Source organism: Haliaeetus leucocephalus, unplaced genomic scaffold (genome assembly GCF_000737465.1).
Source record: "Haliaeetus leucocephalus isolate CR32 unplaced genomic scaffold, Haliaeetus_leucocephalus-4.0 Scaffold140, whole genome shotgun sequence".
NCBI classification, from domain to species: domain Eukaryota; kingdom Metazoa; phylum Chordata; class Aves; order Accipitriformes; family Accipitridae; genus Haliaeetus; species Haliaeetus leucocephalus.
Window position 1 is genome coordinate 5,239,878 of NW_010972576.1, and position 19,283 is coordinate 5,259,160.

General features: G+C 40.0%; 1 protein-coding gene across 1 annotated transcript; it reads left to right on the forward strand.

The window, feature by feature from the left end:
• The first annotated feature begins 7,931 nt into the window (after nucleotides 1-7,931).
• On the forward strand, nucleotides 7,932-12,678 carry FGG (fibrinogen gamma chain). Its single transcript, XM_010586107.1, has 9 exons — nucleotides 7,932-8,003; nucleotides 8,095-8,139; nucleotides 8,574-8,757; nucleotides 8,867-8,960; nucleotides 9,930-10,060; nucleotides 10,699-10,832; nucleotides 10,962-11,146; nucleotides 11,885-12,162; nucleotides 12,503-12,678. Exons 1-9 carry the CDS (start codon nucleotides 7,932-7,934, stop codon nucleotides 12,676-12,678), a joined length of 1,299 nt encoding a protein of 432 aa, XP_010584409.1.
• Nucleotides 12,679-19,283: the final 6,605 nt, after the last annotated feature.

The window sequence follows — 19,283 nt, forward strand, 5'->3', positions numbered from 1 at the left end:
CGGGCCGGGGACCGATGGCCGGGGGGTTTGGGGCTGCCGCATCCCTGAGGTGCTGCTGCAGGGTTGGCAAGGGCACCCATGTCACTGCTGAAGCACCGTGCGTGGGGTGGTGGGGTTAACCTGAAAGGTGGAGACCCTGCGCAGGGTTGTGGTAACGTCAAAAGCCTGTCAGGTAGCCTGGTTATGAAATTTTTGTGAAACCCTTTCCTCCTCCCCTAAATAAAAAATGTGTTTATTAAAAAATAAGGCGCTCTGTGGGAGTACATGTCTCAGTTTTGACAGGAAGAGTTTCTCGGGTCCCAGGCTGAATTTCGAGGCAGCGGGCATGAGGTGAATGTCACCAAACCAGCAAATTCCCCAGTATATAAGGAGGAACGATTTCCCAGTCCTGAAGTCTGAGAGGGCTGTCTTTGAACGTCTCCGGAGAGTGCTAATCGCATAGAGGTGACTCCCCATCTAGAGGAAATCCGCGTCATTTGTCTGATACGATGCAAGGACTGTGACTGAATCAGGGTCTTGCGTGCTGATCCGACGCAGTAACTGCTAGGTCTGCCTTAACACGTATGCTTTGATTGTAGGTGGTTTTGAATAACCTCTTGCAACTGAAACGTTTGTAAAATTTGGGGTCTTTGCAGGAATGCTGAAAAATACAAGGTTCAGTGTGACACTGAAGATGCTAAGTATATGGTGATGAGAAGTGGTTTTACTGGTGTAAAAAGTAGCCATGTTGAAAATACTTAAATAAGTGCTTTTGAAAATTGTTGATAAAGCGTCCGCTTAGACTAATTTCTAATTGCAGTTAGAAATGATGCAGTTGGGAGAAGACAGAAAATACTCATGCTGTGATCTTAGAATTTGGTTCTTTATTTAGGGAGGTGCAATGTTTGCCTGTTGCAAAAAGGCCATAAAGCACCATCTTCTAACCCTCCAAGTGCCTAAGAAATTATGAACAATTACTGTACTAAGTTATTAAACAGGCAGAACCAAGGAGGTCACAGAGAAAGAAAAGTTGGTTCCCTACACACAGAGGGGGCCTAACTTTTGATCATTAAATTATTAAAGTATTTAATTATTATGTTGAAAGCTTGCAGGTTTTGAGTCCCTATAAACTAGTAAACATTCCAATAATCACAGCGGGGAAAAAACCCCCATGTAATGTGTACATGGCTGACTCCAGATAGCTTTTGTCCTAAATATATTGTAGCTCCTTAAAGTAAACTTTGAAGCAAGAACCAGAAAAAGCACTGTCTGGTACAACATACAAAGTTATCAGTATAGCCATAAAGACAAATGCTTTCTGTAGTTAAATTTTAAAGTGTCTTCCATGTGCGTTTCAATATGGAATACATTGCAGTAAGATTCCAACATACTGTAACGTAGCAGGAAACATGGCTAATCCTCAGCAAGTCTTGCGATGGTCTCAAATCCTGTGGTGAAATTCAAATGCAGTTCACCTTGGCTGATGCTCCATAATCAACGTGCTGCAGTCCTCACTCACTTCTGTGCTTAAAGGTATGCAAAACAAATGCCGATTGCTAACAAACATGATCTTTTATAACCCATGAATGTAAATAAAACTCCTGCTGAAATGGGTTGGGCCAAGATTTCATGCTGCAGAACTGAATTTCTGGACGTGAGAAGACAAGGCTGCTCGAACAAAGCCAACCAGGGGCCGGTAGATGGCTGTGTTTCACCACCATCCGCACCCGCCTCGCATGCAAAAATATCCCTGGCCCCCAAAATTGTCGCCTACTCCCGCCAGCATCCCCTGTGCTGCCTGCACTATGCAGAGAGGCAAACGGCTGCATTTTACCCCGGATGAACAAATGCATTTTATCCATATAATATACAAATATTCACACACACGTGTGTACGTCGGTAAAACAGTCTTGGAATCCAGAAGGTGCTTTTTTCTTTTAACTTATTTCAAATATCTTTGTAGCATGGATTTTGACAGCAGCTGCTCATGGTTCTGCCATGGGCTGGACCTTGCTTTGTTGGAAACCATTTTAAAGCCCTTAAGGAACATGAATAGCATTTGAGCAAATTTGCATATGGATGTTTACATGTGTGTGAAAGAATTAATATTCAACATGTGTAAGATACTAAGACAGTGCTGCAGGAATGATTAGTTCAGAGCCTATCATTTCATATGCGGGGTTAGGATTGTTTTGATGAAAACACAGGCACGTTATTTAGAGGCTCTTTTCCAGGTAGGCTTGGGAAGCAGTGTTCTGTGACAGTCAAGTTGTAATTTTGAGATTTTGGCCTTTGTGTGATTTAACAGATTTTAGAAACAGTTTACTGCTCTTTGAGGACATCAGATGGCACTGTGTGGTTGTCCATGAAGCCCAGAAGAAGCTACAGTCAGTAACAAGCCTATGTGAAATTCATATACAGAGGTGCTAGTAAAGAACTTGACTATATTTGTGGCCTATATAGGGGATACAGGTCAACAATAATAGATGGCATAACTCTTGTCACATGGTAGAAATCCACATCCACTGGGTCCATTGCTTAATGTACAACTTTTAAAAGTAAGCCAGATTTGGAATTCATCTCATAAATTGTGACAAGGAAAGGCAAAAAATCTTCTGGGTTTAATTTTTATACTGGAGAAAGAAAAAGTTACAGAGTAAAAAAATAAATTAAAGAATATAATTTTTTTCCTGCTCATGGTTCAAATGTAGGTCAGTCAGACTCAGTTTTCTTCAGTGACCTTTAATACTTAGATTTACTTTTATTATGCTCATGCCATTAATGTTTCAAATGTAGACCTGTGGTTCCCTCCTTGTAAACAGATTTGTGTACCAGTATGGAGCACAGATGATGTGTAAAGGAAATGTGAAATTCATTCTTCTACTACCATCATCCTCAATTAATAGCATTCAGAGCTAATCCTGGAAGTCAGGGAGGACAGTGCAGAGTATATTTTTCCAAAGCAAATACACTTTCCATCATTTTTCTAGGATTTTTCTGACAGTCAGGCTTCCTCTGGTTGCTTAAAAAAGTACAAGCAAAGTATTTCACAGACCAGGGCTTTATTGTGAAATATATTACATTTTTGCTGTTTCCTTTAATGTCACTGTAAATAAGTTCCTGTCCAAACCAATAGTATCAGCAGATACCGACAAATATTTTAGTTTATTGCAGAGGCTCTGTTTAGTTTATTGAGGCTCTGTCCTCTCAGCTAATTACAAAATATTCAGCAAATATTTGAATTTATTACTTATCTCTTTCCCACAAATTAGTGCATCTCTTTGTTTAACAAATGGAGTTCACTGCTCTTGCCCTCAAGGTAAAGCATACATTGCAATCTCTCTTTTGCAGATAGTCTGAAAAGCAACCTTTTCCAAGTGAATCAACAGTTGAAAATTATCTCTGTAAATCAGTAAAGGGAGAGAATTTGCCATGTTGCATCTAATACCCCTATATAAGGCACAAACAACTCAAAGCTCAATTATGATGTTTAACTGATCCCAACTCATGGTTCGGGGTTTTGTAGTATTTTAGTAGATTTTTAGCATATTAAAGTATAACATCCTATGTTCTGGGACTCAGAAAAATCTCAGTTACAACAATGCAATAATATATGTAATCTTGTGAACTATATTGATTTTGTTCCTTTATAACACATTTCTGTTGTGTTTTAGGAGCTATGTTCTCTCTTAATTCCTTAACATTTGAATGAAGTTTAAATAAAATCTGAAATGTAGAAAAGTAAGTAAGCATTAAAAAGAAAGTCTATAGGATGTTTTAAAAATAACAATAGCTCATTCAAACTGTCAAACATCTGGCTTATGGACATGAGGTATTTTCAGAAGTACTGGTAAAGATGAGGTGTCTTGATTTTTGGCCTTTTTGATTGTTAAATACTTTTGAAAATTTATTTGTAATTATATTTGAAATCAAAATAAGAACTATGTGTTAAAGCAATGATGCATTAGCTACTAAAAACTCCCTTGGTTATTCTTTGCAGAAATCAAAGGATCTTTTACATTGCTATATGCTGTAGAAAAAGTACTGGAAAGAAGGACCACCAGAATACAAGTCACAAACCAAATTACTTTTAGCAATCATGCATCAGTGTAGTTTCCCTGCTTAGATTTAAAACAATATAATATCCCATCATTATTTAAGAATACATTCTAAAGTGAGTGAATTTTCTGTATTCACAGTGTGCATACAGCAAAATATCCCATGAATTCTTTCCAAAAAGGAAAGCCATAGCTGACATGAAATACATAAATTTCATACCTTTCCTCAGAAACAGAGCCATTTACAGCCTGTATTTGAACTGAAGCTTAGTGAATATCTGTACTGGTTTCATAAGTGAAAAGAAACAAAAGTCTCTCCCATGCAGAGCAATTGAAAGCTGATTTTTGCTGACTCACGACTCCTCCAGGCATTTCACTTCAGGAAGGGCAAGGAAGAAGTCTGTTGCACAGTGTGGACTATCAGATTGGCAAAAACGTTGCCATTTATCTTTTGCCCAAGTTTTGAATATTGAAAGAGAAAGAGAAAGATGAGTTACAAAACTTTTTTTTTCATTTTCACTTTTTTGCTTCTGTTTGTAAAGCAGTTGGGTTTATAGCACACTAGCAGCATAACTTCAATACTAGACAGCTTTTTAGTGGTCTCTATTTATCATCCTAATTATCACTCACTCATCGATTGACCTACCGAAGGGGATTTTGCCCACTAATTTGTATAGCTTACTAGTAGTACAAGTGGGGTAATGCATATTGATGATGGGTAGCAAAGCGAAGTAGGCAATTTTTTTCAGGATTTACTTTTGGGTTTTTTTCAACATTTATTTTTGGTATTTATTTTTACATAAGAAAATCAACTTCTGGAGTATCTGAAAAAAAAAAAAAGTAAGTTCAAGTCAAGTCCACTGAACACTTTCAGTTAAAACAATAACAAAACCCCATTGGAAATGTTAAAATGGATCACTGTAGCATTTCTAAAATGGTATAGACTGATTTTTCAAGTTAGATTCTTAAGGCATGTAAGTATGAGTCATGAGTTTAAAAACCAGTTGTTTTTCCAAGACAGCTGTAAGAATACTCTGATTTTCAGGAACTAATTTACAAACACAAGCATATTTCTTCTGATTTGTATTTCTGAGGGAAGATTTACTATGAATAATAGGAAGGTGTTGGATAGCTTCCCAGTGGCTGTTTGACAAAAATACTAATCAAAATTGAGTTACAGAAAGGTCTTTTAAACAAATAATGATTCACCATTACAATCTACTCAAAAATAAATTGCAAGAAAAAAGTAAACTGACTTTGAGAACTCTTCCTTCTGCCTGTGCTACATGAATTGTTCCTCATTTGTTGCCAAATGAGCAAATAGACTTACTGGAAAGAAAAAAATGGCCAGAAAATCAACACAGTCAAATTACGTTGGACGCATCTCAGGGTACAACTAGGTCTCTAGCACATTTGTTTGGTAAATGGGTCAGCTGTTTTGCAGCCAGGGCCAACCAAGACAAAATGGTATGTAAGGGAGGAAAAATACTACATAGCCATTCCACTAAGAATATACGTTGTTTTCAACGTAATGAAAGGCAGGAGTAAGTTATTTCTAAGGTGAAATCGTAGAAGAAAAGAGAAGGAAGCGAAGGCATGAGAGGATTAATTATTCAAGGCTAAATCATGACCATGTAATCAGTAAAGCAAATGAAAAAATTTCAAGTTTTAAATATTTATATCTTCTGCTAAGAAGTTGAAGAGGTTGTAACCAGAAATACAACTAGGCAACACTTATAAATGCAGTGTACAGATATTTGGTAATCATCAATGCAATGTTTAATATTGATTCCTTCATGAATGTAAATCTATACAGTGATAATTTTGTGTTATCTCTGTTAACTCTGCAAGAGTTTCAAACATATCCATACTACTATTAGTGATAAAAGGGAAGGGTATGTTCTTTACTTTGTTAAAGGATGAGGGATACCTGGATTGTGTAATGTGGTTCACCTATCCTGTCATGAACATCATGTGCTCATCTGCACTCTTGAGCGTACATCTGTGGTTGAAGCTGGGCCAGTTATTTTACGAAGTTCATACCAGCAACCTACTCATGCTATATAATCATATCTAAGGGAATCCTGGTGGTGCACAGCCACTGAAATTGTACCTCCAGGATCCTTTAGACCCCATGTCATCCTCATGCCAACAAATAATCTGCAGCCAATGAAGCAGCAAAGCAAGCTCAAGCAATGTGTGGGCAGCAGTGGCAAGGAGATTCACTGGTAGTTTCCTGAGTTCATGTGAACAGGACTAATGAAGCAACAATAGAACACACAAGAGCAGGTGGACTTTTACCAAGTTTTATTTACTTTAATTTCACTCTTTAGGAAAGAACTAACCATGTAAAAGGTGGATGCGTGTGGATGCATGTCCTAGTTGTATCAGTAAGGACAACAGAAGCACGTTCAGCACATGACTCTTGAAGGTAATTAATGCCAGATTGGAAGGGCAAACTTCTAGCATTGGTCATCCTTTGTAAAGAACTTTTGGCAGCCTGGCGACTAAGTCACTGGTCATCAGTACAGTTACTGGAAAGCTGGCTCTCCCATAAACAGTGCTACAGCTTCACATAAGTGTCCCATAAATTTGATTTTTAGCATCAAAAATGCTGAGGTTTCCTTCTGGCAATATGTGTCTGGATCCTAAAACATGACGGGAACCTTCTCTTTGACTAGATGTAACCAGAGGAAAAGAGGATACATAGGTCAGGAACTCTCCACATTTCAGGACCAAATCATGTCTAATTTTGTGATAGTATAACATCTAGCTTCTATAGAGTATTTTTGTCTGTGGATTTGAAATACCTATTAAGCAAAATTGAAACATTGATCCTGCTGTACAGAGGTGAAGTCATTTGCCTGAAATCACAAAGACAACCGGTAATGACAGATCTAGCCATGACCCCAGTCCCACCGTTCTTTCCATCATTTGGTCAAACATGTATTGAAGTCAAAAGCCTCATTCAACATTGTCTCATCATATGATACTGTATAGACACAAAAGCAGGCTGTCTCTGGAGAAGCCACAGCCTAAAGATCAGGTGCAGGGCATGAGTCGAAAGCTATTAAGGCTACCGATACAGATAGCAAGCAGAACATCCATAAAATAATTTGGCTGGGATAAAGCCCATAGCAGAAGAGGGAGCCTGTCACCAGTCTTGTAGGTGTATTGAGTAAGGCAGATACTGAGAACATTAGTTCCCCAGAAAGGAAGCTTTGACCAAAGTTGTTCAAATGGACTTCTTGAGTTGAAGGATAGGGAAGCTCCGTGCTTTCCTTGCCTGTGATAAATACCACAGGCTTCTTTTCCAGATATGCCACTGCCCAACATGACTTCATACCTTTCTGTTCCTCGGTTTTGTCATCCGCAGAATAGGGAAAATGATGTTGATTCTTTTTGCAAAGCACATTGAGATCTGTGATGGCAAAGTGCTACGTAACTGCAAAACAGTATTTATTGTTAGGCTGTTGATAGTTGTTACACATAATTCAGGTAGCTACTGTGGCTTTTCCTGTTGCCGTTAGAGAGGAACTTCTGCCAGCCCCATCCCGAAGCCATGTATGAGTTTCCTTACACTCGTGTTACTAGAAGTAGCATCTCCAGGACTTGTCTCACCTTTCTGCCTCCCCTGAGACCTCCTGGCTAGAGCAGAGATTAAGCGGCTAAGTGGGAAGCAGGTTCTGCAAATGGGTGGAGTAAGAGATGTGTGCAAATTCTGGGAATCCACCTCAAACCCCTACCCCACCTCTTCCCGCCACCTCCTGGTGCCCGCCCCCAGCTTCAGCCTGCTCCCTTAAACTCCTGCCGCCCTGTGCTGGGCTGAACGTTTTTGGCTGCTGACTGCACCACTGCACCAAGCAGTCAGCAGCGCCTAGTCGGACAGACATGATGGTGCTGAGGTTAGGCAGCTGGGCTGCCCTGGGGCCTTTCCTCTCCCTGCTCTTTTCTACCAGCATGGCGGTAAGTGAAGAGACAGTGTTAGAAAACACTTCGGCGTGGATAGCGCTGTCGGAGAAAATTCACTGAAAATGGTCTTCTTTTTTCTCTTCAGTACATTGCTACCAGAGAAAACTGCTGCATATTAGATGAACGATTTGTAAGTACCTGAACAATTTTATTTTATCTTAAGAGACTAATTAAAGCTTTCCTATGCTGATTATTAACTACCATTATCACTTGATCCTCATTGTTGTTTTCAATACTTATTAAATGGGCTGTGCTTAAACCTGTTATTTATAAATTGCAGTATACGCTCCGTAAAAATGCACAGGAGGCTGCAGTGTTGATGAAAACATATATCCAGAAGATGCCACAAGTAATAGCATGCACGGTTTTCTTGCTATGTGTGCACACAGTGTGAACGTAAACTGCCTCTGTGCATTCAAATACAGCGGACAAAATGGCCAATGCCTGCCCTTTTTTATCCACAATCGTTTGTCTAAGCGGTGCCTGAAAGCTCCCCTGCCCATATATTCTGCTCTGCTTTTTTTCCTCCTGAAACATTGCCAATTATTATTCTTTCCTCTTTAGGGTAGCTACTGCCCAACAACCTGTGGCATTGCAGATTTCTTTAATAAATACCATCTCACTATGGATAATGAACTGCAGGAAATGGAGAGAATTTTGCGGCAAATTGCTAACTCCACAGTAACAGCAGAACATTTGATTCAACACATCCAAAGCCTCTATCCTCCAGAAAAGCAGACACTACCAAGTGAGAATATAAAAATAACTTACTCAACTGAAAAATATAGTTTATGTAGTTTTCTTGGTTTTTAATTTGCCCTAATTGGAATGATTTTATACCTTTGTCTATTTTACAGATTCCATTGATGGTTTTACTCAAAAGTCCAAGAAAATAATTGAAGAAATTATAAAATATGAAAACACTATTGTGTCTCATGAAAATACTATACAGTAGGTATCTTCCACCTTTTATATCACTTGGCAATCCAAATCATTTTCTTTCTGTTCTTTTATGAAGTGCAGCTAAGCCTCCCTCAGAAAGGTTTTTTTGTGCTCATGTGGACCATTGTGCCCACACCGTCATTAGTAGCTGCCTAGCCTAGCAAGACACAAAAGGATTATGAGGATCTGATATTGCATGCTCTGCTCATCTGCATCAGCTGTTAATCATGCAGGAAGTGCAAGATAAGAATGTCGGGAAGCCTGGCAATATTTTTATTTATGTTTCTTTTGCTGTGCCAGCTACTTCTAACTTTTTTTTCATGACCTTTGGAGATTTTATTGATACGAGTTTGTGCTGTAATACAAAGTGTGTGGAATATTTGTACAATCATTCATTCTGGCTAATTTTGCTGCATATATCCATGAAAATCAGCTCAGTTACATTGATATAAATCATAAGTAACTATAAACTCGGTGGTAGCCTTTTATAAATTGACATTGAAAATAAAATTGAAAACATCTTTAAATTTTCTAAATCTTAAGGATATGGTTTTTGACCTGAATATAGAAAAATCTCCACTTCTATAACATTATATCAAAGATGATTTAGGCATTCTGACACTTGCAGCAGTTTGTTTACAGCATTTGTGTTTTACAAATGCATACATAATTAAAGTGGAATAACTTATCATTTACTTCAGGAGAACAAAGAAAAACTTTCCATAGAGTTATATTCATACATTAATTATTGGTTTGAGTTTTGCTGATTAGAGTTGAGTTTTGCATAAGGTTAAGCATGTGCTTTCCTATTTTGGCTAGTTTCCTCAACTTTAAATATCGGTGCTAGTAGAGGCATCGCCTTTTACAGGGCTGTATGTAGCAGTATGCTACATAGGTGAGGCATGTGTGCAGGGAAATTTGTATTACATATTCAGAAACAGCTGAAACAACAAGCCATTTTTATGTCTCTCTGTCCAGACAGTTGACAGATACACATATATTGAACAACAACAAGATTACACAGCTGAAACAGAAGATTGCCCAGCTTGAGTCACACTGTCAGGAGCCGTGCAGAGACACGGCTGAAATACAGGAGACACAAGGAAGAGGTGCGCAAAATGCTTCTTGTATGGTGGAGGTTTAATTCAGTTACAAATATCGCCAGTTGATATCATAGCGATGAGTTATTTGTAATCTTATGGGCCATAGATTTCGGCAAAGACATGTAAGATTGCAAGTTATGAAACCAGTGCTTGGATCAGTGTAAATGTGCTCTGCAAACAAGGCATTCAGATGGAACAGAGGTCTCACTTGCTCCTTTGGGCTTTTTGGCCAAAATATGATTATCCCAAAATGTATGCTAAACATGAGGGACATGAGTTTCCATGGACATAAGACAAACATAAGAGAACTCATTATCACATTTCTACTGGGTCACCTGAAAAAAAATTAATTATTCCATTAGCTCCAAAAATGCCTTTTTTGTTGATGTAGAAATTAATGCAACAACAATATTTTACATTTAAGTTGCTTAACTCTACATGAGACTAAATTCTTCCTCATCTTACACAAGTGCTGTGACCTTCAGTAGGATTTTTTATGTTAATGGCATTAAAGTAGCTGGCTTTGCAACAATGACATTTAGATGAATTGTATTTATTGCACTAAGGAAGTTACAATACCAAATAAATGTGAGGCTAGAACTTTAGCTAGATTAATAACGATCCTTTGAATATCTTTACTTCAGATTGTCAAGACATTGCAAATAAAGGTGCCAGAAAAAGTGGTCTTTACTTTATCAAGCCTCAGAAAGCCAAGCAGTCATTCCTAGTCTACTGTGAGATTGACTCATATGGCAACGGCTGGACAGTATTACAGAGGGTATGCCACCTATGTATTACTATCATGAGCAAGCTTATTGCACCAGCACTGTTTTTATTTACCTACATAAGATACATATCTTTTCGAATGATGTTTTTTTACTATGTTTTTGGTTTTGTTTTTCCCCAGAGACTGGATGGGAGTGAGGACTTCAAGAGAAATTGGGTTCAGTACAAGGAAGGATTTGGACATCTGTCTCCAGATGATACCACTGAGTTCTGGCTGGGCAACGAAAAAATTCATTTAATAACTACGCAGTCCACTCTGCCATATGCCTTACGAATAGAACTGGAGGACTGGAGTGGCAAAAAAGGGTATTTGCTCATGATGCTTCTGAAAATGACAGCTTAAAACCTACTGCTCCCACTGCTGCATCAGTTTGTACAGCTCTCTGAAAAAAAGATGAGCCCTTAGACCTGTTAACATGCATAGCACACTGCTTTGGCTTCTCCACTCACAGCTGTTACAGCAGTCACCATCCGTGACTTGTTGCCAGGCACACATGCGTGCCTGAAGGCCACATGCTGGCAGCCCTAGTTTATTTGGCAGAAGGAATCTGTTTCTTCTCTTCAAGTTTCTTCACATCTTCTGCATCTTATGGACTAGATGATCATTGTAGGTCCCTTCCAACTGAACTATTCTATTCTATCTATTCTATTCTGTTCTGTTCTATGTATTCCATTCTCCAGGAGGGCTTACTATCTTTGTATTTATTGAGACATCTGCTCCTTCCTCCCACCAAGAATTTCCTCATTACCTAAGTAAGCCTCAGCATTATGAACCTGGGAGATATATGTATGTGGGTTTATATAATGTAGATCTTTCATACATCACTGAAGACTAGTAGTCAGAAAACATGTCTGATACTGGAGCACAAAAGTTGGTTGGATGTGTCATTGAACTGAAGCAGAGAGTCATGCAAAACCAATTCCTTTTGAAATGCTAGGATGCCATAAATGCCTTTTCTGCAGTTCTAACATCTATGTATTTTTCATTCGTGCATGTATTGGGAATGCAGCATGCTCATAGTCACCATTCTCCTTTGTTAACAGTACTGCTGACTATGCTGTATTCAAAGTGGGAAGTGAAGCTGACAAGTATCGACTGACTTATGCCTACTTTCTCGGTGGCGAAGCCGGGGATGCCTTTGATGGCTTTGATTTTGGAGACAATCCAAGTGACAAATCCTTTACCTCTCATAATGGCATGCGGTTCAGTACCTATGATAACGACAATGATAACTTTGCTGGCAACTGTGCTGAGCAAGATGGATCTGGATGGTGGATGAATAGATGTCATGCTGGCCACCTCAATGGCAAATATTATATAGGTAAAGTATCTTCTAAATACCTATAACCCAGGACACCACGTTTCAGTGACAAAGAAAAATGGGTCACTTTCATTGAGTATGTATTACCATCTGGATTTCCCAAAGCTGGTTGCAGCCCATTCTTTGCAATAACTGTTAACACCAGGAGTAGGAACTTATGGCTGCTCTCCAGCCCAAAGTGGGAGAATCAGTCCTGAGAGAAGCAAACTAGGGGGAGAAGGGCAGTGAACAGGGCCTCTTAACATTCCCAGGGATGCTGTGGAGGTGTTACTACCAGAAAAGTATGGGCACATTAACTATTTTAGAAAGTAACTGTTTTGCTCCAACTGATATTTTTTAGATGGTGTCTACACATCGAAAGATGCTGGTCCATCTGGATATGACAATGGCATTATCTGGGCAACCTGGCGTGACCGGTGGTACTCCATGAAGAAAACTGCAATGAAAATTATCCCATCCAACAGACTGTCAATAGATGGACAGCAGCACAACTTAGGCAGCGTCAAACAGGTTTGACCACAGGGCCGAGGAGATATTTAAAATTACAACAGAACATAGTTATCATTTCAAACACTGAGCATGGACAGCTGAAGTGTTAAGCCCACTGCATCTTAGAGGAGTTGGCTTTGTTTACCATTTTGTCACAGAAATAGTTGTACTTTGATTTTAGTATGCCTTCCACATTACTGTTTCTTTTAACAGATAGATAAATGGATAGTCTTGTGATCAGAAATAATCCCTTGCCTTCATGTCTTTTAAATGCTACATTTTTAATTTCCAACTAGCATAACTATGTATGAACACTATCAACATGTCATCATAGCCTTATGTACTCCTTTCTTTAGAAGAACATTAAAATGCTTTCTTTTTTTCTGTTGTAGGTTGGAGACTCGTAAAGGGAGAATTTCACAAAGACTGGTCTGAAGAGGGAAAACAAATCTTTTATCTCTTAGACACTGAACTTACCTAACATTACACAGTTCAGTTTTGACTATGAAACACCGTTGACTGTAAAATGCCCAAACCTCTTCCCTGAGCAGTGCTTACCTCTGTACATGGTTATTTTTTTCTGTACAAATTCTCAATAAATTTTTGATTATTACAAAAAAATCTGAACTTGTTATCTGTGCTCTACTGTTGGCCAAACAAAACAAAGTAAACTTTATGATGGTTGGAAGGTTACTCTGACCAAACCTATTTGATTCAGTCATTCCTGAATTGCATGCCAGTAGCTTCAGATCTTTGTTTAGAGGCGAGTGTTGAAGCTATTTCTCCATAAAATGTGGCTTGTTTCCAAAAGTTTCCATTCTGTTTTCTGATGAAATTGACTTGTGAGACAGATCAGAGTACACAGGAACTTGAAAGAGGGCTTGTTTACTGCTGAAGGCTACTTAACGGGGCTTACTATGAAGTGATGAATACATTTTCAATCAGGATATGTTAGGAAGTTTACTATCAATGACCAAGAATGGATATTTTACTCCAGAGCATATATATTAACAAGTTACTCAAATATAACTCAGAATAAAGGTTTAATTTGCTATATAGCACATAGTATTACACTGTACAACCATTATTCCTGAACACCCCCTTTTTATTCATAAATACTTAAAAATGAATCTAATATATATAGTGCCATTATCCAACAACAACAACAACAAGTTAAAATTTGCAGCAGAAATTAATTGTATTTTACTTGCATTTTCTTTTTATAGATCCGGTAATAATTTTCCATGTGATCCACATAAGCAAACTCACAGCACAGATCAAGAACAGCAAAGAGTTTGCGATGCTGTCTGAATGTACTCACTCAGAATATCTGATGAGTGCATTTGAGGCATGCATTAGCAAATCAGACTAGGTTTGTGGATAAATTACTCAACAAAAAATACACTCAGAGCTAGACTATCTATCTATCTCTATCTATATCTCCATATCTATATCTCTATCTCAAGTTGATATATTAAGAAGTGAAATATGAAGTGTATCCTGGTCTTTATTTTTAGCTACTAGTGAGAAGCTGGAAGTTCACCTAGTATTTCTGAATAGGACTTTCAAATGCTTTATTTTAAAGACAGGGAGATATTACACTAATAAGACAGATCTTAAAGGCAGTTTGTGCCGCCTCAACACTCTTCCAGTTTTGGTGCCCAGGTCTCTAGCGAGGCTGCTGCTGAGCCTCTTTCCCTGGATCTGAGTCTCCATAGCATAAGCTGCTGTCCCCTGTCATTTTTACTCAGGTTGTTCTGACTTAGTTTGAGTTTTACCCTTGGGCCAAAATCTAAGAGGAAGGCAGGTTTCTCAGGAGTAGGTGAGAAGAAGCCATCGTTAGCATAGGGTCAGCATGGGGTTAAGAACTGTTTGGGATGAGGGACAATCTCTCCACACCACTGAACCGGTATGTTTGCACAGCTCTGTTGCACCCATGCAACCAGCCATGCTGCGCGGCTCACCGCCAGCATTGGCACCCAATTCCTCACCAAGGAAAGCAGTTTTCCTGAACATTTTGTGCTGTGAGGTCTTTCCCATGGTTCCTTGTAGCTGAAGCAGTATGTGTAGAGAGGCCTGGGGGAAGGATGAGAGCTGAGGGTTGTAGAGCCCCATCTGATCCTGGTTCTGCACATAGCCACTTGAGTGGCATTGGCCAAGTCCCTTCTACTTTCTGTTTTCAGTTTATCCCACCTATGACATGACTTTAAGGTTGTTACTATTTACGTATTTGCAACATGGAATTGAAAAATACTCCTTTCCCCTCTGTCACTTTGGCTTCTGTATCCACACTCCGCTAGGTCTAAACTGTGATTTGCCTCTCCTGGTTTAGCTTTGGGCTGCAATGATTTATTTGATGACAATCTGCTGTAACTACACATATTTCACTGGTGTGAGCTGGCATTTTATGGGTTGCTCACCAGAACTAAGATTGGCCTATTCTTCCAGTTGATCTGTTGATTGGTGTCCTAAGTTTTCACAAATCATTTTAACCTCTTTGGAGAGCTTAAACCGTCTTCTCCAGTGGTCAGCAGGGTCAGAGCTATTGAATCCAAGAAGCCTGATCTTTCAAAGGAGTCCTATGCCAGAGTTCATCAGGGAGTCTGCAGGATCCCAGCCCACAGTGATATTCTCTGGGCCCTGAAAGAAGACTGGCAAGACTCATGCCTTTCAGACCTCCTTTCTACTGTTTCCAACGCTCTATCAGAAAGGGGCCTGAAAACTCCTATTTCTTCTGACTCAGAGAGAGAATGATACTCTCGGTATTATTTTTTTGCAAGCAAATACATAGCCATTTGACTTAATGCCTCTATTTTGTATACTGAGAGGTCGTATTTCTCTTTTGTAAATCAGTCTTTATTGTACATGACCCTCAGACCATAGCCTATAAAGTATCTGTATTCAGGCAAGTCTGTCCCCCCTCTGAGTTTATAAAAGTTCATTATAGGATTTGGTGGCTACAATGAGTTTGCCTATCTTTTATACCTTGTGCTTACAGTAACTCTTCCAAAGACCCCTGTAGCACAAAACAGAGGAATTGGGAACAGAAATACTTTCTCTTTTGCATGCTTGCTCCAAAGAAAAGAAGAAAAAGTGGACAAGGAAGGGATAGAGGTAGAAAGAGGCAAAAAAAGGTGGATGGACTGGAGGACTTGCTGGGTCCCTCAGTCCCTGGGACATTGCATGGGGAAAATGTGGGACCAGGTGCTGGGACTGGGTAGTAATGAATTCACAAGAGTTAAGTAGTCCGAGAAGCATATGAAGAGAAAGTGGAGCTGAGAGCTGGGGCTGAAGGAGAATGGAGTCTAAGACAAGGTATCCAGAGGAGAGACATGAATGAGCAGGTCAGAGGAGGAGAAGGCACCACTTGAAAACTGGTGGTGGGGACTGGTGGTAGGACAGGAGACAGGGGAAGTGCTGGGCAAACAAGGGCTGGCTCACATCTAGGGCATGCAAACCAGTGTTAAATCCCAGACTCCCTAACTAATACTGTGGCAACCTGCCAAGAGGAGGGCAGCTGAAGTAGTGAACTGCACTTCAGTGCTTTGATCATGAATTAAAGTTAAATCCAAAGTTTATCTAGCTCTTGGCCTTTAGTCTTTAAAACAAACAGGGAGAAGTGACTGGATGATTGCAACATGAAAGCAAAGGTACAGGCTGAAGGTCAGGCCCAGATTCAGCCCTCAACTGGAAAGCCTGAGGAGCTCCTCCTTCACCACATCTTCACCCAGCAATGCCCTTTGCGTGAAGCAGGAAACCCCTCTTAGCTTACCTAATGTTTATGATCGGTTATTGGCTTTTACCAGTCCCTCTAGCCTTGGTGGCCAAGTTTTACTTGGACCAGAGCTTAAGTGTTGTGTGTTTAAAGATCACCCCGGAGAGCTGTGCCCTCCATCAAGGTCAGAGGAGGCCTGGCACACGCTACTGCCATGTCCAGTGTTACACCGGTAGCCAGTACCTGGGGGACCACCTAGGAAATTGTCGCATCCTCTGTTAGCATGGTTGAAAAGGCAGAAAGTCTTCTGCTTCATTTGCTCTGACTACTCTTGATTTTAAGGCCTATTAAATTACAAAAATAATGTTCAGAGATTATTGAAGATCACAAAATCAAGCTCTTACAAACTAGGAAAAGCCAGAACTAAGGTGACATGTCACATCACATCTGAATTATGAAGGATGCTCTAGTTGTTGCATAGGTTGTAATGAATGTAGTGAGTAAGACCAGGTGGGGCACAGTTGTCTCTTACTTACAGCTGATACCCTGCAGAATTAGGTGCTATTTCTGCCCTCATCACCCAGTTCCTGTGAGACCAGAGGTAAGACATTGAGGTGTCTCAGAGCTGGATGCTGGATGTTCCTCCTGAGCCCCGGCGCAGGCACAGAGCTACAGCTACCATCAGTGCGATCTGCATGTATGGTGTGCTCTGAAGACTCAGACTATCCGAACGGATCCCCCAAATTAATAACTACTTTTTGACTTAACCTTCTCACCTGGCTTCTGCAGCTGTGAAAAGGGGAAAGTCGGGCCCAGGGAATGAATGTTTGTAAAGCACTGGGGTAGCTGGGTGATGAGCACCATAGGAAAATCCTTGAAGCTTTAAACAGTCTACAGAACATCATCATGCAACAAAAAGAGTGTACAGCTCTGGACAGCTGCTTGCCTGTGGAGCACCATCCATGCCCAATGTGAGGAGGAAGGGGTTTGGCGGAAGAAACATCACACATGATCCTGCAGTAAAGCAGAGTCCACGAGTGTATGTGCAAGGAGAGCACATGAAGGTTGTACCTGCGATTCTTGTGTTCCTGAGCATGGAGGTCCTAAGGTTGTGACTTTTGAGCAGACATTTGTATCCATCGTGGGGGCTAAATTAGAGTTCATTGGTTTGAGTGGGAGACTCTCCATGGACCCCAGCATATTTTAGATGAAGCCCATTTTACTCTGTTCTGTAAAATAATTAATCCTAATCCTGCAAGACTTCCTCTTATTGTGGTCTTTCCTTCCTTTGAGCATTTTATTGTCCTCTGAGTTTTTATAATTCTTTCACAGAACTGCTGCAACAGAGTGAACAAAACTGTGTAGGACTTGGAGTGGGGAAGCATCACCAGTCTTGCCCCTGCTGAAGTTAGTAGCTGAGCATTTTGGTGTGTAAGTATATTGATTATCTGTTTTGAGTTCAGGAGCTGCCTTACAGACAATTATCAACCAAACAATGCAGCCATGGCTGGCTGATCTTCAAACTGAGCAAAGGTAATACGTGGTCTGTTTGTACATTTGTTGCTGAAATTAGTTGGGCTGCCTTGTTGCTGAAATCAGAAGAGGTTAGTTGCATCATAGTATTACTGGTACTGCATTGGGATTCAATAGAAGACTTTACAAAGCATGTTGCAGGGAACTGAAATAAACAAACATCTTGTTTCAGAATGTGCACAGATAAGATTAAGCCTTAAATATAATAGAAACCCTTTGTCATGCAAAACCAGATCCTAGTGGTGTAGATGTTAACCAATGTAGCACCATCTTACTGAGCTCTTCTGCTACCTGAGGATATGACTCGCTATTAGTGATATTGATATAAGTTAAGTTAGGTTTAAGAGGGTTTTCCTAGATAAGAGAAGCATGAAATGCAAGGCTGGAAATAAGAGGAAACAAAGGGTCCAGTTCAACTGCAGTGAACTTTACGTGGAGATTGTTCAACCCTCCTGAAGGCAGAAAACAAGAGGAAAAGCAGAGGAAAGGAGGATAAGACAAAACCTGAGAGGCTGCTGGAATGGATCCAAAGCTAAAATCAGCTATTTTGAATTAAATATGTTGTACAATGCCAGAGGCAAGCTTAAACATGTCCCTCTAAAGCAGAATATCATAAGATATTCAGCCTGTAGATGATGGAGAGTTTTGTAAATGTCACATGGTTTTAAAAAGCCAAGAGAGAATTTTGTTCTTTCAACTGATTGGGCCCACATTTCCTCTAGTGAAGGTATTCTTGCTAATTCCTGCTCACTGTGGTGGCAACTTTGGAGATGGGCAGCATCTCTCAAGTGTTTGATGGCCACGTACAACACTCCCCAGTAACAGTAAGGCTTGTTATAGAGCTGTCCTGGTTTCAGCTGGGATAGAGCTAACTGTCTTCCTAGTAGCTGGTACAGTGCTATGTTTTGAGTTCAGTATGTGAAGAATGTTGATAACACACTGATGTTTTCAGTTGTTGCTCAGTAGTGTTTAGACTATAGTCAAGGATTTTTCAGCTTCTCATGCCCAGCCAGGGCAGCTGACCCAAATTGGCCAACAGTGTATTCCATACCATGTGACGTCCCATCTAGTTTAGGAACTGGGAAGTGGGGGGCAGGGATTCGCCACTTGGGGACTGGCTGGGTGTCGGTCGGCGGGTGGTGAGCAATTGCCCTGTGCATCATTTGTACATTTCAATCCTTTTATTACTACTGTTGTCATTTTATTAGTGTTATCATTATCATTACTAGTTTCTTCTTTTCTGTTCTATTAAATCGTTCTTATCTCAACCCAGGAGTTTTACTTCTTTTCCTGATTTTCTCCCCCATCCCACTGGATGGGGGGGAGGGAGTGAGCGGCTGCGTGGTGCTTAGCTGCTGGCTGGGGTTAAACCACGACAAGAGCT

Coding starts and splice junctions, on each gene's coding strand:
- FGG (XM_010586107.1), top strand. CDS start 7,932: ATGGTGCTGAGGTTAGGCAGCTGGGCTGCCCTGGGGCCTTTCCTCTCC. Junction 10,061..10,698: donor ACAGGAGACACAAGGAAGAG/GTGCGCAAAATG, acceptor TCTTTACTTCAG/ATTGTCAAGACATTGCAAAT. Junction 12,163..12,502: donor CAATGGCAAATATTATATAG/GTAAAGTATCTT, acceptor GATATTTTTTAG/ATGGTGTCTACACATCGAAA.